The 23798-nt window shown below is 38.9% G+C and overlaps 1 protein-coding gene and 1 long non-coding RNA gene across 6 annotated transcripts in view; one reads left to right on the top strand and one right to left on the bottom strand.

Moving 5' to 3' along the window:
* The window catches only part of arhgef7a (Rho guanine nucleotide exchange factor (GEF) 7a), a 53128-nt gene that overhangs the window by 24958 nt on the left and 4372 nt on the right, over positions 1-23798 (bottom strand). For 2 of the 5 annotated variants that reach the window (XM_047370430.1, XM_047370429.1), the window contains exons 2-9: positions 19645-19728; positions 9889-9973; positions 9632-9765; positions 9168-9369; positions 1640-1728; positions 1058-1152; positions 855-950; positions 474-596 (exon numbers count right to left, since the gene is read on the bottom strand). In XM_047370430.1, coding sequence (XP_047226386.1) covers positions 474-596; positions 855-950; positions 1058-1152; positions 1640-1728; positions 9168-9369; positions 9632-9765; positions 9889-9973; positions 19645-19728 — 908 coding nt within the window. Of the gene's footprint in view, positions 1-473; positions 597-854; positions 951-1057; positions 1153-1639; positions 1733-9167; positions 9370-9631; positions 9766-9888; positions 9974-19644; positions 19729-23798 lie in introns of all 5 variants that reach the window. The other 3 variants (XM_047370426.1, XM_047370427.1, XM_047370428.1) reach the window with 2 other exon arrangements.
* Positions 19646-20723, top strand: LOC124871261. Its single transcript, XR_007038987.1, has 2 exons — positions 19646-19792; positions 19875-20723. It is a non-coding gene; the product is annotated as an uncharacterized LOC124871261 (long non-coding RNA).

The raw sequence follows: 23798 nt of genomic DNA on the forward strand, positions 1-23798 counted from the left end.
TGATATGGAAAAAACGTTTTCTTTAAAGAAATTAAAGTGTTGATCATGCCCCTATCCCCCACCCCTGCTTGCCTGCTTGTCCGGACATTTATGCGTTTTATTCATCTTTCATATGAATAAGAAGCTAGAAAATAAATCAAACAAAGAATGGATCAACAATGCAATGACAACAATAAATTATTCAAACAACTGTCACAATCAGCAAAAAGCTAGAAAACGTCCTTCTCCAACCATGATCACCTGAGACACATCAAGTCCATTCAACAATCAGAGCTGATTTACAGTTACAATCAGCAGAAAAAAACTAGTTCAGGTTCACCTAATTAGAATCAAATGTCTTTTTATCCTATTTAATTTATTGTTAAACCCTAATACAGCAAGCAGTCGTGCAGTCTTTTTAAATCCTGTCTTTCAGAATAAACGTGTAAAAAACCCATTTATCTCCAGGAGAAACAGCATCGGTGTGAACCTACCTATGTTGGGAAAGCACATTGACAGCAGAGGGATGGTTGGAACAGTAACCGACGTAGAGCGCCTTCATCTGTGGCATGAGGTTCAGAAAGAAGCTACCTACCCTTTGCTGGCTTTCTGGAAGCCTAACAAAAACAAAAAATATCACACACACACTACATGTTAGCCGCTGAAATACATGGAAAGGAGTTAAAATATGAAAAAACTGTTGGTAAGAAATTCCTTAAATGTATTCTGAAATCAAAAATGTCTATAGTAGCAACTTCTACAGTCTATAGTTTAATCTAGTCTGCACTAGATGTTTCTCTATTGCAACACAGGTTGCAGTAGGTGTGAGTGTTCAATGCTGGGAGACTGGGAAAGAGAGAGGGGGGGGGACTAACTTAGTAGATTCCTCCAACGACTGGACCAGCATCTGCTGAAAGGTGCTGATCTCCTCGAGGTTCGCCAGAATCAAAGCTACATCGGAGCTGCTCAGCCTGAGAGGAAGATATGATGCAAACCGTGTCATTGAAAGCCGAGTGATGTTTGTCATTTGTTTGCTGGCCAGATGGCCTGTTGCAGATTCACCAGAATCAAGTCGTACTTGTCAATGTTCTGAAGAGGTCGCAGATAGTTTGTAAGGAGGCTTTGAAGGTCCTTGGAATACTCAGTTTCTGTTTCTAAAATGTTCTGTAACACCTACAAAAATAGCAAAAAACAAAACCAATTAACAAACACGAGGTATCAATGTTTAAAGGTGATCGGTAAGCAGTTTTCTTGTATGTTTAGACTTGTCATTCTTTAGTAAATTACATGTTACAGCATTCAGAGGGTAAGCCACATTCATATTGATTATGATCTTGAAATCGCATCAGAAAGATACTACAAAAGTGCTCCTATCAAATGAAAACAACTATTAATTTTAATGGGTGTTTCGCTGTAATTAAAAAGAAATACAGTGCATTTTTCTCTACATCAGACTGACAATCATTCCTTTTTACACATCCAGCAAATAATGCTGCCTTACAGTGGTTTTAAATATCTAAGAAGACAGACTCTGTTGAAAGGGAGGAATATTTTATACAGACATCAATAAAAAGCTCCAACAGTGTCCATCAAGCCCAACAACTTAGATTTAGACAGTAAATATTTGTGAAACTAACAGGAGACATTTAGGCATCCTTACCAGGTTATAGTATGTCTTGCTGATAACGGAAGTGTCGAAGCCTTTCGGTGGGCTCTTCAGGGTGCCAGACTTCGGGGACACTTGTTTATCTGCGGCCAGAAGTAAAAGCAATGAATTATATTACCAGATGGTGGCAGTATTGCATGAAACTGAACTATATTTTTACTGCAAAAGGCGTTTTGAACGTCTTCAAGCAGCAGGAATTTTATTGGATCTAATGATACAGACAAAGTATAATTTTGGGTTCACAAGAACAAGTCCTGATGGGACTTCAGCAAACCTGGAGGGAAAAGTACATATTCTATTTTTTGTTTTGACAAATAAAAGCTTCAACAATCACAAACTGTTTTCAAGAATCTGTTGAAAACTGTTTCTTGAAAACTGTTTTCAACAGTGAAAACACTGTGGAATATTCTAGAGCAGGTTTGACAAGCCCAAATAGGTTTGCATATGTGTCTAACTCTAAAGCGGTCCTAAAGTAAAAAAGCTCAGATCCTCCCTTTCTGTGTTAAAACTAGGGCTTCACAATAGTCGGAAAATATTTGATTGAGGTACTATTATTGTAAATTGCAAAAACAATATAAATTACAATTAAACCCTCATTTTCCAGGCCTTTCTTATTTCTTTGCTATTACATAATGTCCCGCCGCCCGGAGAATTTCACATCTCAGACACTTGATGTAGGCATTAAATGATAGAATCTGTTTATCTGACCAAATATGGTTCAACACATGCAAAGTGTTAATGCATGACCCTGAAATATTATATCCTACCAAATGTTGCATTCAAGCAGTCTGTTGCGATTAAGATATTGCATACAATTATACTGATATGCCGATTGCAATTCAATATATTGTGCATCTCTAATTTAAACAGAGGAAAGTTGTTTTTTATTCATATTTTAAATTTTAAACCAGAGGTGATCAAATTCATTTCACAAAATAATATTTAAATTATTAATTAAAATATCCTTATAACAGATGGTTAATTAGGTACTACACAATGTATCTGTCTTTCCTTAATCACGTTTTCTTTTATTTTCAGTTTAATTTCATAGCAAACAGGACCACAAATATTGTTCTAGGCAGACTTATTCTAGGCAGACTTGTATTCATCAGGCTTAGCTAAATACAGCAAGATTTCATAAAACATAGTGATCCATTATCCTTCTTTATGGAACTGATGGAACTGTTTGCACAGGTCGTCTTACATGTCCTCTCCAATAGAAAAAAGCCTCCCAGACTATAGACAGCCTCCTTCTCACACCTTCGCCTCATCCTCCATTTCAGTTCTGGAGCCAAACACAATCTCCACACCATCCCATGCGGACTCATTGAGATACCTCCTGCCTCCCATCCAGCTGTCAAGTGGCGCAGCTGTTAAAAAGACGTAAAACTACTAGTTCCTGAATGTTGTGATTTTCACTCAAAAAAGGATCTAAACTCACGAATCATTTTGCACCTCCAACTGTTGTAGTCCATGAGAATGATGTTGTATAGTTGAAATAAGCATACCCTACTTATTCATGTGGAACATGAGAAACTTCATAAACCAATTAAAAGATGCAGGACAATAATTATCACGCTCTCGGTTACAAGACAGGTTTTCATAAAAGGTCTCTTCGGGGGGATTAAGGGAAAAAAACAGTATTTGATTTTAATATCAACAATGAATCATTTTGTTTTGCTTTCATCTCATTTGACAATGCATCTGTTGACAGAGATCCCAAAAGGCTTCACACCACAGCAGCTTATGAGCAATAGATGCGTCGCTGCATTACTGTCAGATTGGATAACAACAACAAAGGCTGTTGTGATGTTGGTAGCTCTGATAGGGATGTGACGAGGTTTATTCAGAACAATATCATTCACAAAGGCATGCACAGACAGGAAACCTATTTACATCACAAAGACAATCACAAAACCAAAGTCAATCCATTCATCTATCAATCTTCGACTGCTTATCTGGAGCCAGGCTGGTTCCAGAGGCCACAGACATTTTTGAAACTTCGTCGATAGGTGCCTGTCCTAAATGGCTTCTTTTTATGTGTAGGAGCAAAACATTTATTCTGAGCATGTCCTGAATGACTAGTCTCATACAAATGAAGTTTTGACAAAAATTCAATGTGGAAGACTCACATCCGCCACCGGCTCTGTACTATAATTCCATCATGGGTCTCCGCTCCAACCAATCAGCGTCAAGTCTGCATTCCTCCTCAGCCAATCACCCTTCAAGGCTTCGCTTTTAAGGACCTCCAACCATGGATCTCCCTGCTCTCCCGCCGAGCTTCGATTCTCCTTCTAAGCATCAACAAGATGCTGTAACCCGGCTCCCGCCGCAACATCACCCCGCCGTCTCCGGCAGCAGCTTCTCTTCTTAGCGATCATCCGGCACCACAGGCTTCCACGTCTTCTACTCCGGTTGTCCCTCAATCATCCTTGCTTCGTTCATTCCGTTCATGGATTCTCTCCAGCGCTCATCATCCATTACTCAGCTTCTCCGGGAGTTCGCCTCCGACTATGCCACGTCAGCACTTCCTCTTCTCCGCTCTGCCGACGCTTAACCGGCTCCTTGGCCCCTCCCACCGACATTCAGTCGCGCAACGCCCGTCCTGGCTCGCCTCTAAAGGTGAGATGTATCATTCTCTCTTCTCTATTTCCTCATTCATATGCCCTTCAAGCATGCTGTTTCCCACTCCTCTTCTACATTCAGGTAGATAATGTACTCCCTTGCATTCTAACACCTCACTCAGGCTCTGCTCCAAAATCCTGCAGGGGCAGCTCATTAAATTGGTTTCTCTCGTTGTTACCATCTCCTGAGGTTCCCCTGATGGCTGTACTGCTATGTTTGAATCATCTCATCCCCGCCTCCAGTCTCCTTATGAACTGGAATGGTATCTCTTTCTTTTACGGTTCTCTAGGCTGACCCGTTTCAGTTTTTTATGGCCTCTAGTCCTGGTCCAAAAGATGGCCTCTCGAACGGATGGTTCACAATCCTGTGTTGACAAAGCCTTGCATGTGAACACATCATTAGAGCTAAGAATATACAGAACATAATACCTTAGTAACTAACAATATGCTGCTTTTAACCTTTTTGCCTTATCATTTATAAATGAATTATTTACCTTAAATTATTACAACCCCCTTTAATGTTAACAATTTTTCTCTTGGATGCCTTTATCCTGTTTTACCACGTATATTTATTAAACTTGTAAATATCGCCTGCTTTATTTTCCGTGTACCATTAAACAAAATAATGCAACACAATTGTCTGTGACTTTACTTAGCTTATAATATTGAAACTAGTTAAAATATAAAAGCAACCTGTTAGCTCCGTAGAATATCAAAATATTCATTTACGCATTTGAACATTTATACCAACCTTGTTCCCTTATCATCAAGCGCTAAGGACCATTTACTGTTTCGATACAACTTAACTATACTTTTTCCCCGTTATAATCGTGGCGCACACTTTCTCTCGGCAGACCGGGTCGGCGCTGCTCTGTTCAGCTTGCAACAATCGATTTACAGCACCTTCCCGGACAAAGTGTTATAAGCATTAACTGCATTACTGCCGCAGCAGAATAACAAACTCTTACCAAACAATTTATGAATAGACAATATTAGTAAGGTCATTTCACTGTTGTAGCTCTTACCTCCATCGAATCCTGGCAGGCCTGTCATGTTCAAGGTTATTCTAATGCAGTCGCTGATGCCCTGTCTTGTTTTACATTTTCAGGTATTCCATCGTCTCTGTCCATCAGCCTACTTTCACCCTACTCCTATCATTCCTCTCTCTCCTTCCTCCATTGCAATCAGCCAAACATTGCTGTATCTCAGGTGTAGCTCCTTTCACTTTCATACCCCATTCCTTCGCCTGGCAAACCTTTGAAAATGTTGCCTTGCTATAACACACCATCGTACCTGGTTCGCATTGAAACAGCTCTAGCTTTCATTACTCATTGTTTTGAACATCGTCGTTTCAAGCTCCCCTACATCCGCATCCTATTAGCAGGCATAAATTTTTATCAAAAAATCATCTTTCTGAGCCCACGCTGAGCTTTTCACTCCGCACGCCATTAAACTTCTTCTCAAAGGCATCTCAAATCATTGCATTCTGCAGCCAGACTTATATTTTAGACAAATTTAGCCTTTTCAGACCTCAAGTTCTATCCAGTCCATTTTAAACTTTATTTTAAACACATCAAAGGCATAGGTCCATGTTTCATTTCCATAGCTCGCCTCGATGGCCTGTTTTGTCCTTTTCAAGCCATGTTCTCTTTTGTTCTCAAACATAACAAATCAGCTCACCCTTCATGCCCCTTTTCCTTACTCCAGAAGGAGTTCCCATGATCACCTCCTGGTTCCTCAAATTTGTGAGGCAAACTTTAGTTCAATGCAACCTTCCCCCTAGTCAGTTCTCAGGTCACTCATTCAGAATCGCGGGAAGCCACTTCAGCAGCTACCCAAGGAGTTTCACAGCTTCCCTACTACAACTCAGCCGCTGGTCAACTTCAGCATTCTCTTCATATGTCCGCCCAAACTTCCATTCTGTGCTCTGCTCAATGATCTATCAGCTCTTAGGTAAGACCTTCTGCATTATCTGGTGATGGTTGGCCTTTTCAGTTTAAACTTATCCTTGGTTCCCCTTCTTGCCTGTCAGGCACGACCAAGTCTTTCTCTCTGCCCGCCTCGTCAGGTTTACCAAGTTCCCATCCTCTTGCCTGTCAGCTATCACTTATTTTCTCCCTTCGCCAGTCGGGCTCGCCCACATCCGCATCCGCCAGGCCTAGTCAGGTTTATCATTTTCCATCCACGCCTCATGAGGCGCGTTCCAGCCTAAGCAGTTTATTCCATTCCCTTTCCAGCCAGTCTCCTTCATCTTTCTCCTTCACTTGTTAGGCTCAGCTTAGCTCTTATTCAACACTTCGTTATGTTTCCTTTCCCTTGACTTTGGCCAGATTCATGTCCTTCCCCTTCTTCGCCTGTCCGGCTCTTATCATCCTTTTCCTCCCCACCCTTCTCCTCCTTTCATAGCTCTTTTTGCTCGGCCTTGGCCTCGGTTTTGGGGGGTGACATATCTAATCCTAACTCCATGATGTTCAAGCCCTCTACGGGTTTCAGGTTAAGTATATTTAGTCTTCTCAGACTTCCAGTTCTATCCTGATCATTTCAAATCCCACCTCAATATACCAAAGGGAAGGTCAACGTTTCATCTCTATTGTTCGCCTCGATGACCCATTCAGCTAATTTCAAGTCATGCTCAAATTCACACTCAAACATCACCCATCATGCCCCTTTATCTCACTCCAGTGGGAGCCCTATGTCTGTCTCCTGGTTCCTCATATATTTTAGACAGACTCTAATCCAATGCAACCTGCCCCTGGTCAGTTTTCTAGCCATTCATTTAGAATAGGGGCAGCCATTACTGCAGCCACCCAAGGAGTCTCAACAGCTTCCCTTCAACAACTTGGCCGCTGGTCATCTTCATCCTTCTCATCCTATGTCTGTTCAGACTTCTTCTCTGTGTTAGCTGCCCAAAGATCTCTCAGTTCTTGGGTCAGAACTTCTTTCATTATCTGGTGATGGATGGCCCTTCATTAAATCGTATTTATCATCTTAGACAGATCGTCTTATCTTAATTCTTGTCTCTTATCCCTGTTTCTTCAAGGTCTTTCGTCAGCATCCGTCATCCTCATTCATTCATTCTCTCACCACCTCGTCATCTCTTCATTCTCCCCTTCATCAGGTTCAACTGCGTCATCAACCTTCGGTCTAAATCATGCTCATGCCTACGCAGGTTCACTCACCACAGGCATGCCTATGCGGCCCATTCTCCATTCTCATGCCTATGCGGGCTTACTCACCTGCATCCATTCAGCACTCTCCTGCCTTCGCGGCTCAATTCATTCATCATCCTTGACGCCTTCAAGGCTCGACCTATCGTTCTCATGCTTCTGCTGTCTCATTTTCCTCAGTACCTTCGCAGCTCAACTTCATCCCCTGTCCACCTTTGTAACTCTGTCCTTCATCTATTCAACTTGAATCATCTCATCCATCCCCGCTTGTCAGACCAGAACTACCAGAACTGCCATATCATTTATTTCAGCCTCGGCCCGGCCTCCACCCTTTTTCGGGGGGGAAGACATCTCTAATCCTAATCCTAAATCATTCATTCAAGCTTATGTCATTCATAGCATTCATGTCTTCCTCCGGGGTCCGAGCACCAAAGAAGTAAACATCTGCTATTTAACTTCTCTAATCGGCATCTTTGTGTTTTTATTGTGAGTCTTTACAGGATTGAAATGAGGTTTATTCAATCCAACTGTGCTTACAGGTAATTTCTTTACTCACCAACCTCATGGTCACTTGTGAGGTTGAAATTACAGGTCCTATTCACACCTGCATTTGCATGCGCCCTGGCTGATTTAAACACAAGTGTTCACACAAGACCATAAAATCAATCATAACTGAACTGATCTCTACTGTCCAACCAACATGCAAACAAACAAGCAGCTACAACACAGTCAGCTGCTACTCCGCTGCATGACGGAAGTCATATAAGGAAATTAAATCTAATATGATTTCAAGATTTATTGAAGAACTTCAAACTAAATGTCTGTGTTTTTTTCCATGAGGATTTGAAATTTGCATAGCACCCCTGGCAAAACAAAACAACAAAAAGCGCTGCTATATTAAGAAGTTAACACTGTAAACTGAGAAACTTTTATTACAAGTACCAGCTGGGGGTTTGCAGTCACAACAAAGACAAGCAGAGGATCCTTTCTGTCACTTCCAAATGTTCCTAATGTTGATCATCGTACGTGTACAGCAGTACGATGCGACAAGTATAGCAGAAATAAGAGCACAGATTACGTCTTCAAGTATTTTATGAAAAAGGAACAGCAACGTTGTGCTGCTTTGTCTAAATGTGGATAGTGTTATTGGGAATTCAGCCAATTCAAAATACAGTTTATTTGAGCATAGAGCAAAGGATGGGATCCAATAGGTGTAAATAAGCTGACAAATGACAATCAATATGTGAATTGGTGCATTATCAATATATTATTATATTATATTATATAAAAATAATAAAGTCTTATAATAAAGTCTTATATATAATATAAGACTGTATTTAAAAAATGAAGAAGGTATAGTAAAATGTTGATAATTAGAATTTCAGTCGTAAACTATGAACATGAATGAATTCAGTTTTAACCTGTGTGGGCAACATTTTGAAGTAGTTCTTGTGAAGTATGAACTTCCACAAAACTTATCTTAGTTCAATAATTAATAGGCCTGTATAATGTCAGCATTATAAACAACTCTGCCCCTGGTGCACTGTGCTGCGCTCATTTACAACTGAACACAGCATGGCAGAATATGAGCTTTCTGTCAGAACATTATTAGATTAACATCATAACAGGACATCCTAATTCTATTAAGATGTTAATCTTCCTCTTCCACATAATTTCCAATTAGGACGTCATTATTACCCATATCTCCGTGTCTGATCTCGTGGCACCTACCAGAGCCTTTGACCTCACGCACATAGTTGCTAGGAAACCACCCAGTCTTGCCATTGAGAATCCCCTCCCACCAGCCACCCTCCTCCTGACGGGTCACGCTGATGATGTCACCCTTGGTAAAGGTGAGCTCATCCTCGTTGGTCTGCTGGAAGTTGAAACGAGCCTTCACCAGAAGCTGCTGTCCACTGTTTTCTGACATGTCCTGATGAAGCAGGACAGAGACAAGTAAAAGACACACACCTACCCAGGAAAGACTTAAAAAACCTTTTTAAGCTCAGATGTGTTTCAATTAAAAAAATTATATATATATATATATGTTAAAAAGGGAGAATCCCACTATTTTTGACTTAGCTGTTAACAAGAGCTGTTTCAACAAACAATTTAATAGTCATAATAAATTACATATTAAAAACTAGGTTATGCATTTTCATGAAAACACTTGCTGTGTTGTGTGCAAACCTTACCAGACTTCGAAACTGGTTCTGCAATAGCTTGGAGGATCGGCCCAGTGAAGCCTGAGAAGACAGCGACTCGAATGACTTGATGCGGAGGGCGGAAGAGTGTCGGGCGCACACTGAATCGCTGCCCACACCGATATCTAGACAAATACAGCAGAGTATAAATAAAACAGAGCTGGCATCCGCAGTCAGCTTGCTGTTCTTTCATAAAAACAAGATGACCTCCTTATGTGACTCTAAACAGCACACGTATTTCAACCAACCTGCAGTGACTTTATTCAGCGCCACCAGACTGCTCAGCACCTTGGAGAAGTTCAAGCCCAGCAGAAGGTCACTGGCCTCGAACGGCTGTGGATGACAGAGGACAAAACATGAGCAAATGAATTTCCTTCGTGAAACAAGTTAATTATTGTAGTGCAGCAGGAGCATGTTATCAGTCTATCCAGTGCCAAGAGATCATTTTCAAAGCAGCAGAGAGGGAAACATACAAGCTCAGCAGACCGATACATCAATCGACAGCATCTACAAACACAACTAGCAGCTTCCCTTTTTTAATACCAATGAAAAGCATTTCCTTTATTCATAAAAGGCCATGGCTATATTTAAATTCACTGTGGCTCTAAATGTAAAGGCATATGTCAGAGATCAGAACATAAACCAAAGAATGAATACAGACATTTTTTTTATTTTAGCTTATAAGCTTAAAGTGACAGATTTACTGTTTCTCTAGCTTTTTTACTTAGTTAAGCCATCTAAGAAAAACATATCTATAACACAAAATATTTTTTTCCCACAAAAAAGCAATTCTTGCTATTACCTTTTTTTCTGACCCACAAATAAACATGTAAAGGCAGAGTGAACAGCAAAATTGTTTATCCCATTTGAACATCCCCCATTTTGTCAAGTTACAAAGTTACAAATTTATTTATATATCATTATGCTTTTATGTGATACTCCAACACAAAGTAGTGCATAATTGCGAAGTGGAAGGAAATGTTCATATTTTTTGTGAGGGGTTTATTTCTATTCTGCCTCCGTGAGTCAATACTTTGTGCCAACCTTCCGCTGCATGTACAGCTGTAACGCTTTTAGGGTGCATCTTTAACAGATGTGTAAATGTTTAGATTGATTTTTTTTTTTTTACTCATTCTTCTTCACAAAATAGATCAAGCTCTGTTTGAATGGATGGAGAGAACAGGAAAACAGTTATTTTTACATCTTAATTCAGTTTCTCAACTGGATTTAAAGCTGGACTTTTGACCGCCTTTCTAACATTGATTTTGGTTTTGATCCAGAATGGCCCTCTATTTAGCTCCATCCAATTGTCCTTTTAACTCGGACCAGTTTTCCTGTGCCTGCTGAAGGAAAGCATCCCTAAATCATGATGCTGCCACCACCCTGTGTAACAGTAGGGTTGGCCAGTTCAGTTTCATGTACAGTGTACAGTTTTTCACCACCCAGCTTTTTTTAAATGTAGGCCAAAAAGTTTAATTTTGGTCTCATCAAACAAGATCACTTTTTCCAAATATTTGCTGTGACGCCATACATGACTTGTGCCAAACTTGAAACTCTTTTTGAATTTCTTCTTTCCAATGTTCCAGAAAAACAAGATTTCAGGACGCCCCATTTACAAGACACGGTAATAAACACTCGTTAAACATTGCTCCTACTGAAAACAACACAGTTTTTTTTGCCATTGCCTTTTTTTGTTTTCGTCTATGTATCGGTGCATTTCAAAATCTTTAAATATTTGTGATTCCCAGCGTTTTTTTTAATGGATTGGGCTCTGATAACTAAATCTGGATTGCTCTTAAATATAAAATAAGCCAATGTTACATCTGTCCATGTAAACAGATGTGGAATAATGATGTTTATTCCACATGTTCCTTACTTTTTTCTTTCTTTTCCATCATTACAATTTTTCCCACCACTTTCTGTAAGCTTTAGCATCTCAGCCAATAAAAATATACATCTAGCAGGCCTTCAAGTGCAGTTAGAGAACATCTATTTGGCAAATAATGGGATTAGCATGCAGAGTGTTCATGAAGGCAATTTTTCTTTCCAACCAAATATTGGATCCAGGGAGTCCTTTATGATTGCATTATTGTAAACATTGATATTTTGATGGCAATTGCAATTGCTACTATTCAACAATGAAGTTGCATAAAGTCATTTTTTCATATATCGTTCGGCTTTATTTACACAAGTTTGTATATATGTTGTAACTCTGAGAAACAAAGAGCAGCCAAAATTGGAAGCAGCAGGTCGATTCGAAAAAAAAAAACTGAAATCAAACTGTTTGATAAAGATTTTCCAACACTCCAGGAGAACAACTGTTGTTAAATAACTGAATGCAGTAAGAGATGAACCATTGGACAGGTCAGAGATCAAAATTCACCAATTTTCCCTTAATCTGTTCTGATCAGTGATTGGTAGGTCAAATGCTGAGAAAAAAATTATTATTTAATGTATTAAAACTAAGAAATTTCCAGCACTTTAGCTCTATAATATTCCTTAGTTAAAAAAAAAATCTAAATCTGCAAAAATTTAAATTGGTAGGTCTGACCTGAAACAAACCATGAGAAAAGTAGCTGCAGCATCTTTATCACAATTTCTTTCTGGCCTCCCAGTAAGGATGAATAGAAGTGATTGAATCTGTTGCTGAGCATATCTCGCCTCTCTCTTCCTCTGTAAAGATGTCATGTGATGAGTTGCTGTTGCTTCACTGAGCGACAGGGAGTTACGATACCATTCATCTTACACTCTAAACAGACATCCTCAGGGAAATGTTTCAGTGATTGTGTTTTAGTGTGTGTGTGTCGAGCATGTGTGTAAGTGCTGTATGTGACTGCTTAAAAGCTGCGTGACAATTAGCCTTTTTCTTACAAAAGATAAAGTCTTATGCTTTTTTATAAATCTTATACTTGTTTATATGAGTCCACTGTTTTAAATAATAAGAATAAATAAGGTAAAGGCATCATGAGTAATCAGTTCTTAACATTGTTTCTGTATTTGCAAAGGCGGTTTCACCCGGTATAGCACAGACCAGAAACGACAGGTTTTATGTCTTAGCAAGTTCCCATAAGTTCACCAATCAGAAGTGATTTAACTTCTAGGGTTGATCTTTAAGAGACGCAATATAGTGACAAGCGTCAGTCAATATTACCCTTGAAAAGCCCTAATTAGTGATCGACCAGTCAGAAACTAAAACTACGATCTTTTTGGGAAAAGGAGTCAACGTTTGCTATTTTCAGTATTGGTGAGGTGTTACAAAATTAAGTGAGAGGAGGTACAAAAGGTGCAACATGGTTCAAAAAAGCCTACAGATGTGTGTCAGATGTTTATTCAGATTTCCATACAAGCTGGGTGACATCAGCAGATAACAGGAAGGGTATTACAGCACTGCTCTGATTTATCCTTTAGAAGAGTCCAGCCTCTGTAGGTTATGGAACATTTTAGATTAAGAAATGTTCTCTTGGAAATCTCAAGTAAAGTTCTACCTATTCATCAGGGAACAGCTCTGAGACTTCTGTTACTGTGCTAACCTCCCTAACAGTGCAATCACCTGTATAAGATGCTATGGGCAGTTTAAAATTTGAACGCTGTGATCATGTTGTGTTGTCTTTAGAAATATTAGTGCAATCCTGTTTAACTGCAGAGCTGTGTAAAGCCGACTGGCCTCTCTCACTCACACTGTGCAACGCCGTCTCAGTTCCTAATATAATAATGGATTATGACAGAAAGTGTTAGACGCATTTGTTTTTGTTTTTTTTGTTGAGATTATTTTGCAGAAAAAATATATATCTGTGTATAGTTGCACCTCTACATTTTCAGGTGTTCAAACAAAGAAAAAAAATTTGTGAGATATGGTTTGCTTTAATTCTTTTTAGTTCGGTTTCATCTGCACAGATACCGCAGTCTAATAAACTAGAAGATTTTACTGTATTTACAGATTTTCAGTGCAGAGAAAGACAGCTCTGTAACTTTGGGCTGCTTTTGAGGTACCCTCATCAAAATAAAAAAAGTACAAATTGCCCAATGGAGAAAATGGTTGAACATTATATCATTGGAACAGTTTAACTTTCAATTTATCTAGAAAGTAGAAGAACACATGTTGCGGTTATTTATATTTCTTAAAGAGAAATCTGAATGGGCTCATATTGAAACTCCGCAAAATTGGTTATTGGAAATCTGTTACAAAATTTCTCATTGGTGCATCTCCATTGCTTTCAATAAGATGCCAGAAACAGTGTGGGAATTTAATATTCATAACAGTCCCCCTGCCCCTCCCTCATAAATTTCTGCAAGCTGTCGGTTAAATTTGTTGGGCTGTAGAAGTGGAAAAACCCTTAACTTTTCTACCTCCGTATGACAAAATCAGCTGTAAAGAAATGTATTTGTGGATTTTTCCCTGAACTGAAAAACACAGACAATGGGTGAGCAACTAAAGGATTTTTATCATGATTTGAGGCAACACTGGTTTCAACCACCAATTAGAAACAAGCTGTCTGGTAAAATAAACAGCATGCTGTATGCTCATAACAGCTAGTGTCAATTTGTAACTGTCCCAATGTTAATTCACAAAGAGCAGAATTGCAGACAAGCTGTTATATTTTCATTTAGGTCTTATCACTGTGTACACCAAAAACACAACAGCATCTATTTAAATGCACTCATACTGGCTTATGCCTCTTTTAGGCCACGGAAGAACTTAGAGGCTCCATAAGGGTTTAGCATCCAATATTTTTCTAAATGTAAATACTCAACAGCTTACCATACTGTGGATGCTGAGCATGACGGTCTGCCAAACCCATTTGTGTGTATGTGCAAAATAGGCATGCAATGTGTTCAGTGTGCTCAAAGCAGAATTGCATGTAATTTCTGTGCATGCTACCCTACAGTAAAAACATGCTTAGCTTGGTTGCAGTTTTGTATGACGACACTTGAAGAAGTCCAGGCAGAAGAAATAGCACAAACACTGTGACATTTCTATGTTTATATCAATAACTTAGTCCCTCAAACTCAAAGACGTGATGCATCTTTAACCCCTTTCTTTCTTCTGATTTGCAAAGTAAAAATAGTTATTTCTCATAACACAATGAATGATGACTATTATGGTTTAGTAACGTAATAAGAATGACTAAACGTTCAAGCTTCGACTTGTCCCTTTTTCTCCAGCATCACAGTGAAGAACGGATCCTTCTGAGCAGGTTGAGACAACAGTGCAACACCCAACTGTGACTCAACATGATAATCATTAGAAACATGCATATATACCTCCATGTGGTGCTACAGCAGACGGCTACCATCAGGAGGTCACATTTTACACCTAAATCAAACTAAAACTACATTTAAAAATATGGGCAAAAATTACACATTTTTTGCAGCAAGTTCACTTTTATTTCCAGACAGTATTTAATTTTACTTTGACAATATATTTACCAGATTTTAAGACAGTCTTTACAGCCAGCAGCTTTAAAGACATGCTGCCGAAAAATCTGACCGTTTAGTCAATCATGCATTAAAGCTAAAACATGTTTAGTTTGGTTTATCTGGTCTGCGTGTATTGCCATAAAATCTGGGAATAATCTTTAAACACCGAAACATCACCAGTATAAGCTCCACAATAGTAAAACCAGCTACATAACATCAAAACTAGTCTGAGCTTATCGTCAAGCCAGAAGACGATTTAAAAATAAATGTGATCTACAAAGTTTTTCATTAATAAATGCAGAGAAATGTTGCACCTGTTTTTAATAAAGCTGCATCAATCTGGGGTTTACTTGCAAATACCAATCTGCAGTTTGTTTTGAGATTTAACCTGCCAATTCTGATTTTGTTGAGCCCCTGGGGTCTACAAAATAAAAACGAATTTTTGCAAGCTGTGCTTTAATTCAACAATTGAATTTAACACATATTGAAAATAAGAAAATGTGCTGTCGATTGCTCGATAGAGATAGATAGCTGTTATCAGTCGAACAGAAAATTAAGGGACTACATGATTATTTCCATTTATGCACCAAAGTGGAACCGCTCGGTTGCAAGGAAAAAAAGACCAGAGTGAGCATTTTAATATATGTTCATTTACTGTGCTTAAAGAACAAACTAGGAAAATACTTACAAAGTTGTACGTGGCCAAATTATTGTAATGACGATCATTTAAATGTTGATTATATTGTTTTAGTACCTTTTTTGGAGCCAAAACTGCACCAAACTTCAGACTGCACAGTTATACACCAAAGCATATGCCTCTAATCTTTATTTGTTTTTTTCCTGTCTATTGTTTGTTGATTTATAGACCATTTATTTATAGACCAAATATTAGGAGATTTCAGATGTAATAAATTCATTAAAAAGGCAATTTTGGGGGGGAAGTTTTTTTAGTATTTAACATAATCATCAATACCTGATCATGTAAATAATTTTTAACATAATTGCATTTAACAGCCAATTGCAATATAATTTTATAAAATAATTGCTGGAAACAATTAAAATTTGTAAAGAGTAAAAAAATTACCCACTTTTTTTTTTTAAATAACCACGGATGTCGCAACACCTTCAACTCAAGACTGTGGAGATGATGGTGGACTTTCGGAAAACACCACCCTCACATACCCCCCGCATCATCCTCAACAACACTGTGTCTGCTTTGGACCACTTCCGGTTCCTAGGAACCACTGTTTCTCGAAACCTGAGATGGTTCGCAAGAAGGCCCAGCAGAGACTGTACTTCCTGAGGCAACTCAAGAAGTTCAACCTTCCACAGGAGCTGCTGGTCATCTTCTACTCTGCCATCATTCAATCTGTCCTGTCTTCATCCATCTCAGTGTGGTTTGGCTCATCTACCAAACAGGACAGGTCCAGACTGCAACGAATAATCAGGAATGCAGAGAGAATCATCAGGGCTGACCTTCCCTCCATCCAGGACTTATACAGGTCTAGGGTCAGGAAAAGGGCAGCTAACATCTCTGCAGACCCCACACACCCCGCACACAAACTGTTTAGACTTTTACCTTCAGGTGGCGCTACAGAGCACTGTCTGCTAAAACTAGCTGCCACAGAGACAGTTTCTTCCCCCCAAGCTGTTTCTCTAATAAACACTTGGCAGTCAGAGTTTCAAAACAACACCATGCATATTTGGACTGATCTCATGTTATATTCCATTGTAAAGTCAATTGTGTACATATGTACATTTAAAAAGATATTCTTGATTATTGTATTATTATTGTGTACCGGAGTCAAATTCCTTGTTTGTCTGTGCAAACTTGGTAATAAAGCTGATTCTGATTCCCAGAAAGAGGGCATTTGAATATTTTCTTGGTGAAAAATTACCAAGTGGATCATAAACTATATGGTGTAATTGGTTCTATGACAAAATGGTTCAGCCTTACATTATAATCAACTAAAATTCAAACCTAAATACATGATTTTTATAACTCAAAATTAATCTGAGAAACCCAACACAACCCATATTGTTTCTTCAATTTACATTGTTTTAATTGTAATTTTTAAAAAAGATGTTTGAACCACAGTTATATTGGTGTATTAAAAGTATTTTTTTAAGTTTATTGATAACATAATGAGAATTTCACTTGGTAAGATGATAATGGACGCTTTTGTCAAAATAGTTTACCATATTTAAAAGTTGGTTATGCAACTGGGTGTTTTGTCATCACAAACTTTAACTTTTCCCATAGGTGATAAAATGTTTGTAATTAATCAAAATGTAGCTACTTGGATGAAGGTAACTGCCCACAGGCACCAGAGAGGTCATGGGAACAATCAAGAGAACTTCCTATGGTCGAAACCACAAGAGGTTAAAAGGTAAACATAAGCAGAGACGGAACCAAGTATACAAATTAGATGCAAAACAGATCATCTACATTTATACACTCTGGCAACATATGCAAACAAGTAAATTAACTCTATTAACAGCAAGCTGGTAGAGCTGCAAAAGTGAAGAAACGTTTCTTCTGTCTTTTAGATATTAAAAGCTATTCCTCTTATCTGCCACCAAAGCTAGCAGGGGTGGGAGCCAGCAGAGCTCTGGATGTTCTTTTTGGCTCTAGAGACTTCGAGCAGCTGACTGCCAAAACACAAATTACTGTAATCCTGCTTTGCCGACCTCACTAAAAAAAAGGTCACACGTATCTGATCAAAACCGTGCTTATGAGATCCCATGAAGTGTAGAAGTCTAAGACATGACTTCTATCAGCACAGAAAATAGTGCATCCAGCAGTAAAATGACTGTGTTAACACAGAGGACGCACATGGGTCGCCATGCGGTTCTTACTATTTGATAAGCCCCAACCCCCAGTACTGGGGGAAGAATTTAACTTCTTTTTTTCTACTTTCATTACTGTAGGTTTCCATAGTTAAACATGAACCTGTATGGTATCCACAGAAATATTTTTTAAATGGAGTTTGTAATTTCAGAAAAAAACCCAATTAGTTTTGGGCATGTTCTTCCAAGCACAAATTTTACAAAAACTCATAGTATCATGGTATTTAGAGAAAATTTAAAAGACTGTGTTGTAAGTTTTTTTTGTTTAAAAAAGAGAAGCAATAATTATTCTTACTGCTGCATTAAAATAAAAACATTGATCATTAAACTTACAAAAACATTAGTTATTATGTATTTGTTATTTTAATACACAGACTTATGCACAACTTTAAAATACCCACAAATATTATTGTATTATAGGTGCCTAATGTGGAGAATCGTATCTGTTTTTCCTCTTCTGCTTTTTACAGACCAACAAGTATAAAAAGCTGACATTAGTTGGCTAATATGTCAAGTTATCTGCTTGTGCAGCTAGCCTGCAGTCTGGTGCTTAACAGATGCCCAATGCAATACCATAGCAACATGATAGTTTTGGTTTAGTCTTACTTGAAAGCAAGGGAAATTGTAGCTGCCTTCTTTCAGCCAGCTGACAGGATGTGCTGCATTATGCTACATTCTACAGACACTACATTCAACCAGAGAAAACTCTGTTCACTTTGCCACTTTCTCCACCATGTCTTTAAAAGGACTTTAAAGCACAGGAGCGGGTTTGAAACCTTAACATTTTAAAACCTTGGTATAACATAAAACCAGTAACCATGCCTACAAAGAAGGAGATGAGATATGGAGTCACATCAGCAAAAATCTGCTGATTATTTCTCAACAATGCTTGTCAAAACCTGGCTTTACAGCACACCAAAACAAACACAGACCGTTACCAATAAAATAACGACACACTGCCTTTGCTTCTCTTGCATTTTGTGCTGTATAACTTCTAATTTGCATGTTTCACAAAGTCGGTGTGACAGAGCTCTGTGCAGCTCTGGCTCTTCTTGCTCAGTGGCCGGAGGCTCTGCAGGGAGAGGCAATGCTGAGGAACACTGAGCTGCATTGTCAGACTGGTTCAATGACCCATCTATGCACTGGCCAATACACAGGCATAAACAACAGTCTGTCCTTAATTTGCTTTAGACTGCGGTAGCACTCCCATTGGCCTTATAGACAGAAAACCAACACATTCCTATTAGGATCTACTAAACATAAAACATCACTTTGAAATAATATAGCTATAATTACAATGTAAGAAAAGCCCCAGTTATATATAAAAAAAAGTCTTTGTTCACAACTGCAGGGTGGAAGATGATCTACAATGGACAGAGTAAACTGCTGGTGACAATAAAACCAAGCACCAGTCCCTGGACAAAGCTTTGCATTCATTTAAAAAAGCGTAAACATTAACCAGGATTAAAACAGACCTCGTTTTAATCCTGTATTTAAATCAAGAACTGCTATTTGTACGGGAAGCAAAAAGCTCTCCCAGCCGGGCTATAGGTGATTGTCTCGGTTGCAAATTCACTCCTCCTCCCCCTTTTCTGTCAGGGGTCCGCTCCACAACACAGCGCTTTTATCTAACATATCCTCCCAAACATGCAAACTCAACGTTTCAGAAAGCTCCCTTTAGGCATATGTTGTGCAGAAAAGCGAAACGCAACCCCGTATTTTAACAATGTACTCACCTCGACGCGGAACGATGTGCAGCCCTTGAGAAACTCCTTTATGTTGCTCAGACACTCGCCGTCGTTCTTCGGCTCTGGATAAATCTGGAACAAAAACAAAGGGACGTGAACGCTGATGCTCGACGAACCGACCGTCTTCACGCTGCGGGTGAGTTGCTGCTCGTCATGCGCCTGTTTGTGAATCTGGAAGCTTTAAAGTGTCTTCTCCTTTTCAACACGCATTCTTACAGCTTCTGTGTGCATGGGGCCCGAAGCTCCTGGACGCTGAACACAAACCAAGCTGTGGGGAAGTAAAGGAGGCTGGAAGCGCTCAGTCGAGGAAATGACGTTGCCAAACAGGGATCCCCCACCGATGATGATGTTGCAAGACTTTTACGATAACCCCCTTTTAAACAAGTAGAAAATGCATGAAAATGTTCTGAGCTATTTGGAAGGACTATCATAGTACAACAGAATAGTGCTTCAAAATATGTTTACCTTTTATACAGCTGTACTCTAAATGTAGTTTTGACCGAATATATTCCCATAGTAGCCCAACACCCACCCACCCCTCCAATGTCAAGAGGATGTGAAGATGTGAAACATAAGGAAGATGTGGGAAAAGATGTGAAAAATTCAGGATAAAAACTTATCAACTCCTTGCTGTTTGCAACTCCACCACTAGAGGCGCGTTTCTCTAGCAGTAACCTTTTCAGGAACCAGGGTAGTTTTTCTCCCAACTGCGTTTCGACTGAAGGAACCACGATCAAATTAGACAAAAGCGGGAAGAAATCTAACCTGAAAACGGCCCTGCTAGGGAGGGAGCACTTTACCTGGATGGACCCTGATCTAAACAGTGGAGCTTAGTGGTGGGAGGATATTAAACATTTCAAAACTGGTTGAATAACCCCAGCATTTAATTGCAGTCATACCACAATTTATAATCCTTTGCATGTAATGTTTTCTGCTTACTTTAAATTCCGACAGGCGTTCTGTAAAAATATTTACAACCCAACATTTTAACCCAGCGACCCATCCAGAACATTACAGAGTTTTACATTGTTTGCATTCAATTACATTGATTAAATCTGCCAACCTTTGTGGAAATGTTTATTTAAAGGGAGCTTGAACTTTTCTGGAGATGAAGAGACAAAAAAGAAACCACTTTCATCGAAGCCATTTTTAGGAGATTTTAACCAGTAAACTAAAACTATTTTCAGTGTTTATGTTCTGAGAGCAATCACAACTGTCCAGGAATGTTCATCATTCACTGATTTTAAGTTTGAAAGGAGCAAAAACACTGCATCTTTTGTGCGGGTAAAAGATATGTGAATTATTACAAACTTCCGTCTTAGAAGTTATTTTATTCCAGTCTCAGAGCTTAACCGGTATGAAATTGTCGCAAAGATGTTTTTAGCTATCCGATTGTAATCCTAATCAAAGCTCTTTCGTATCTTTCTGGGAGTCAGGTTAGTTGCAGTTTTTTTTTTTAATCCATTAGATTCTTGGCCTGAACAGATTTAAAATAATAAGTCAAATTAAAATGAGGAGATTCCGATATTCATAACTTTTAACTGAGACCAACTGTTTCTTCTTAACTGTGCAGGAAATCATCAAAATATCTAATTTCAGTTATATAAAAGATTGAGCAGCTCCAGCACACGACAATGGAAGTTTCTCATGTGTAATCTGACAATAGTTGTCACAAATCTCTCCGCCCATTAAGTCAGTCCCAAGGATGACTGAAATAGCTGTAAACATCAAGAAATTTTATAATGAAGTATATCACTCATTCAGTCTGAACATTTACTACACCACTAAACAGAATAAAGCAAAATTTCACTTTATTTGTGTTAACAGACACAATTTGTGTGTCTATTTGGGTGATTTTCCAAGTAATTTGGGTCAAAGTTTTCTTTAGGTTTTTAGGACATGATAAGTGGGCCACTGTGCTTGCAACATGCATGACTATGTTTTTTATTTCACTACCAAGTCTACCCAGCTTTTGATTTTATGCAACTTATAAATATGGTTTTCATATGCATTATTATCTGACATAGCATTGTGCCCACTGGCAGGAGAGGTGACTGATCTTATCACAAAGCATGGGCCGGTCATCGGTAATAAAGGTAAACCAAGACTTACTTAAGTTACAATTTCAAAACTGCAGATGTCTTTCATCATACGGTTCATATGGTTTTTACCCGTTTTAGTCAAAGGCTAGAGAAAGAGGTGGATGGGGTGTTGGTGTTTTCTCTAGCTGTAGAGAACCACGACGTGTCCTGTCTGGAACCTGTTGCTGCACACTGCCAGTCAGTTCAAAGAAAGCTACTATATTTTTACAATGCTTTCAGGAAAAATATTTAGTGTAATGTTCATAAACGTTACATGTCAGATGCTGATAGGTACAAAATGGCCAAAACAACAGAGGTGGGAAATGTCAAAAGGGTGGAATTTACTAACCATGAGGCTAAGGAGTATTTAAACAAGCTGATAACAGTCTGTTTCTTAGCATTTTATACATTCAGATACTAAAGGGATATGTTTGCTGATAAATGTTGTGCAGAGATTAATACTACCATTACAATCGGGGTGCATGTTGGAGCAGTTTTGGCACTGCTGCCTTGTAGACAGATGGCCCTAGGTTCAGTTCCCAGCCAGGGTATTTCTGCATGCAGGTTGCATGTTCTCGCTGTGTATTCGTAGGTTCTCTCTGTGTACTCCGGCTTCTTCCCATAGTCCAAAAACATGACTGTTAGGTTAAATGGTCTCTCCAAATTGGCTTTGGTATTTCCCTATTAAGGAACTGGTGACCTGTTCAGGGTGTACCTTGCCTCAAGTCCAGTGGTTGCTGAAGATAGGTATCAGCCCCCTGCAACCCTGTGTGGATAATCGGATATAGAGAGTGGACGGCTGGACGAACAGGTGGATGGAATTACAATGAGTCTCTCACTATTAATACCAGAATTTCATGAGAAAACATAAAGATGAATATAACAGAATGAGCTGGATGACTTTAGACCAGCTGTGACAAAGGTTGTAATCAACTTGTACAGGTGCAATTCCCGGCTTATGGTCCTTTGCTCTGTGTGGTTGCTTTTACCTCCCTGCTCTCCTCCTGTCTACAGGCTGTCTACTAAAGACGTGGAAACTGGTCAGAGGTTGATGGGAATTTGGATGGACAGAAATGCAGGCTAACATTGAAAGAAAACCTGATGGAGGCTGGAAAAGACCTAAGACTGGGGTGGAGGTTCACCTTCCAGCAGGACATTTACACTAATAATACCACCAGAGCTAAACTGAAATGGCTAAGGTTAGGGTACCGCAATATTAGGAAAACATTTAATTTCAGTACTATTGATAGATTTTTTTGATGAATACATAAATTAAAGTTAACCAAAATGTACCTAGCTATTTCCTTATGTCACAAAATCTTCACCACTCTTTGCTTTAGCACTTCAACCTCCAAAAATGTACCATACATCCAGTATGGGCATAGAGGGTCATGAAAGTCAATTCAACAGGGCCAATATACAACTTGCATGCAGAATTTGCATGCATGGCATTTGAAATATAACATCCATCCATATATTGCATACAAGCAGTGCTTTGCAATTGTAATGTTGCACAAAGGGATATTGCAATGAGGATTTCAATTCAATTCATTGTGCATTGCTGGTTTAAAGTATATTAATTAGAATGGCCCACTCATGTTAGAATGGCCTAGTCAAAGTCTAGACCTACATTCAGTTGAGAACCATGTGGCAAGGCTTTCATATTGATCTTCACATTCGCCCTCCGTCCCATCAGGATGAACTTGAGCTATTTTTTTAAAGAAGATTTTGCTTTCTAGCCTGTAGATGCACAACTGTTAAAGACAAATCCTAAAATAAAACCTGCAGCTGATATTGCAAATGAAGGTGTTTCTAGAAGTGTTGACTCAGTGGTACTGCACATTCCATGCATTTCATACCTTTTCAGATTTTTATTTGTTAAAAAAAAAACAAAATAAACAAATAAACATACAATATAATTTCGCTAACACTTCACAATGCACGACTTGGTGTTGGTCTACTAAATCCCAATCAGACACATTAAGGCTGATTTTCCTCTGACAGATACAACCACTGCGCTGTTCCTTTAAATTGGGAGAAGAGTCCATCTCTGCCTGTGTG

The sequence above is a fragment of the Girardinichthys multiradiatus genome, chromosome 7, assembly GCF_021462225.1.
Source record: "Girardinichthys multiradiatus isolate DD_20200921_A chromosome 7, DD_fGirMul_XY1, whole genome shotgun sequence".
Lineage (NCBI taxonomy): Eukaryota > Metazoa > Chordata > Actinopteri > Cyprinodontiformes > Goodeidae > Girardinichthys > Girardinichthys multiradiatus.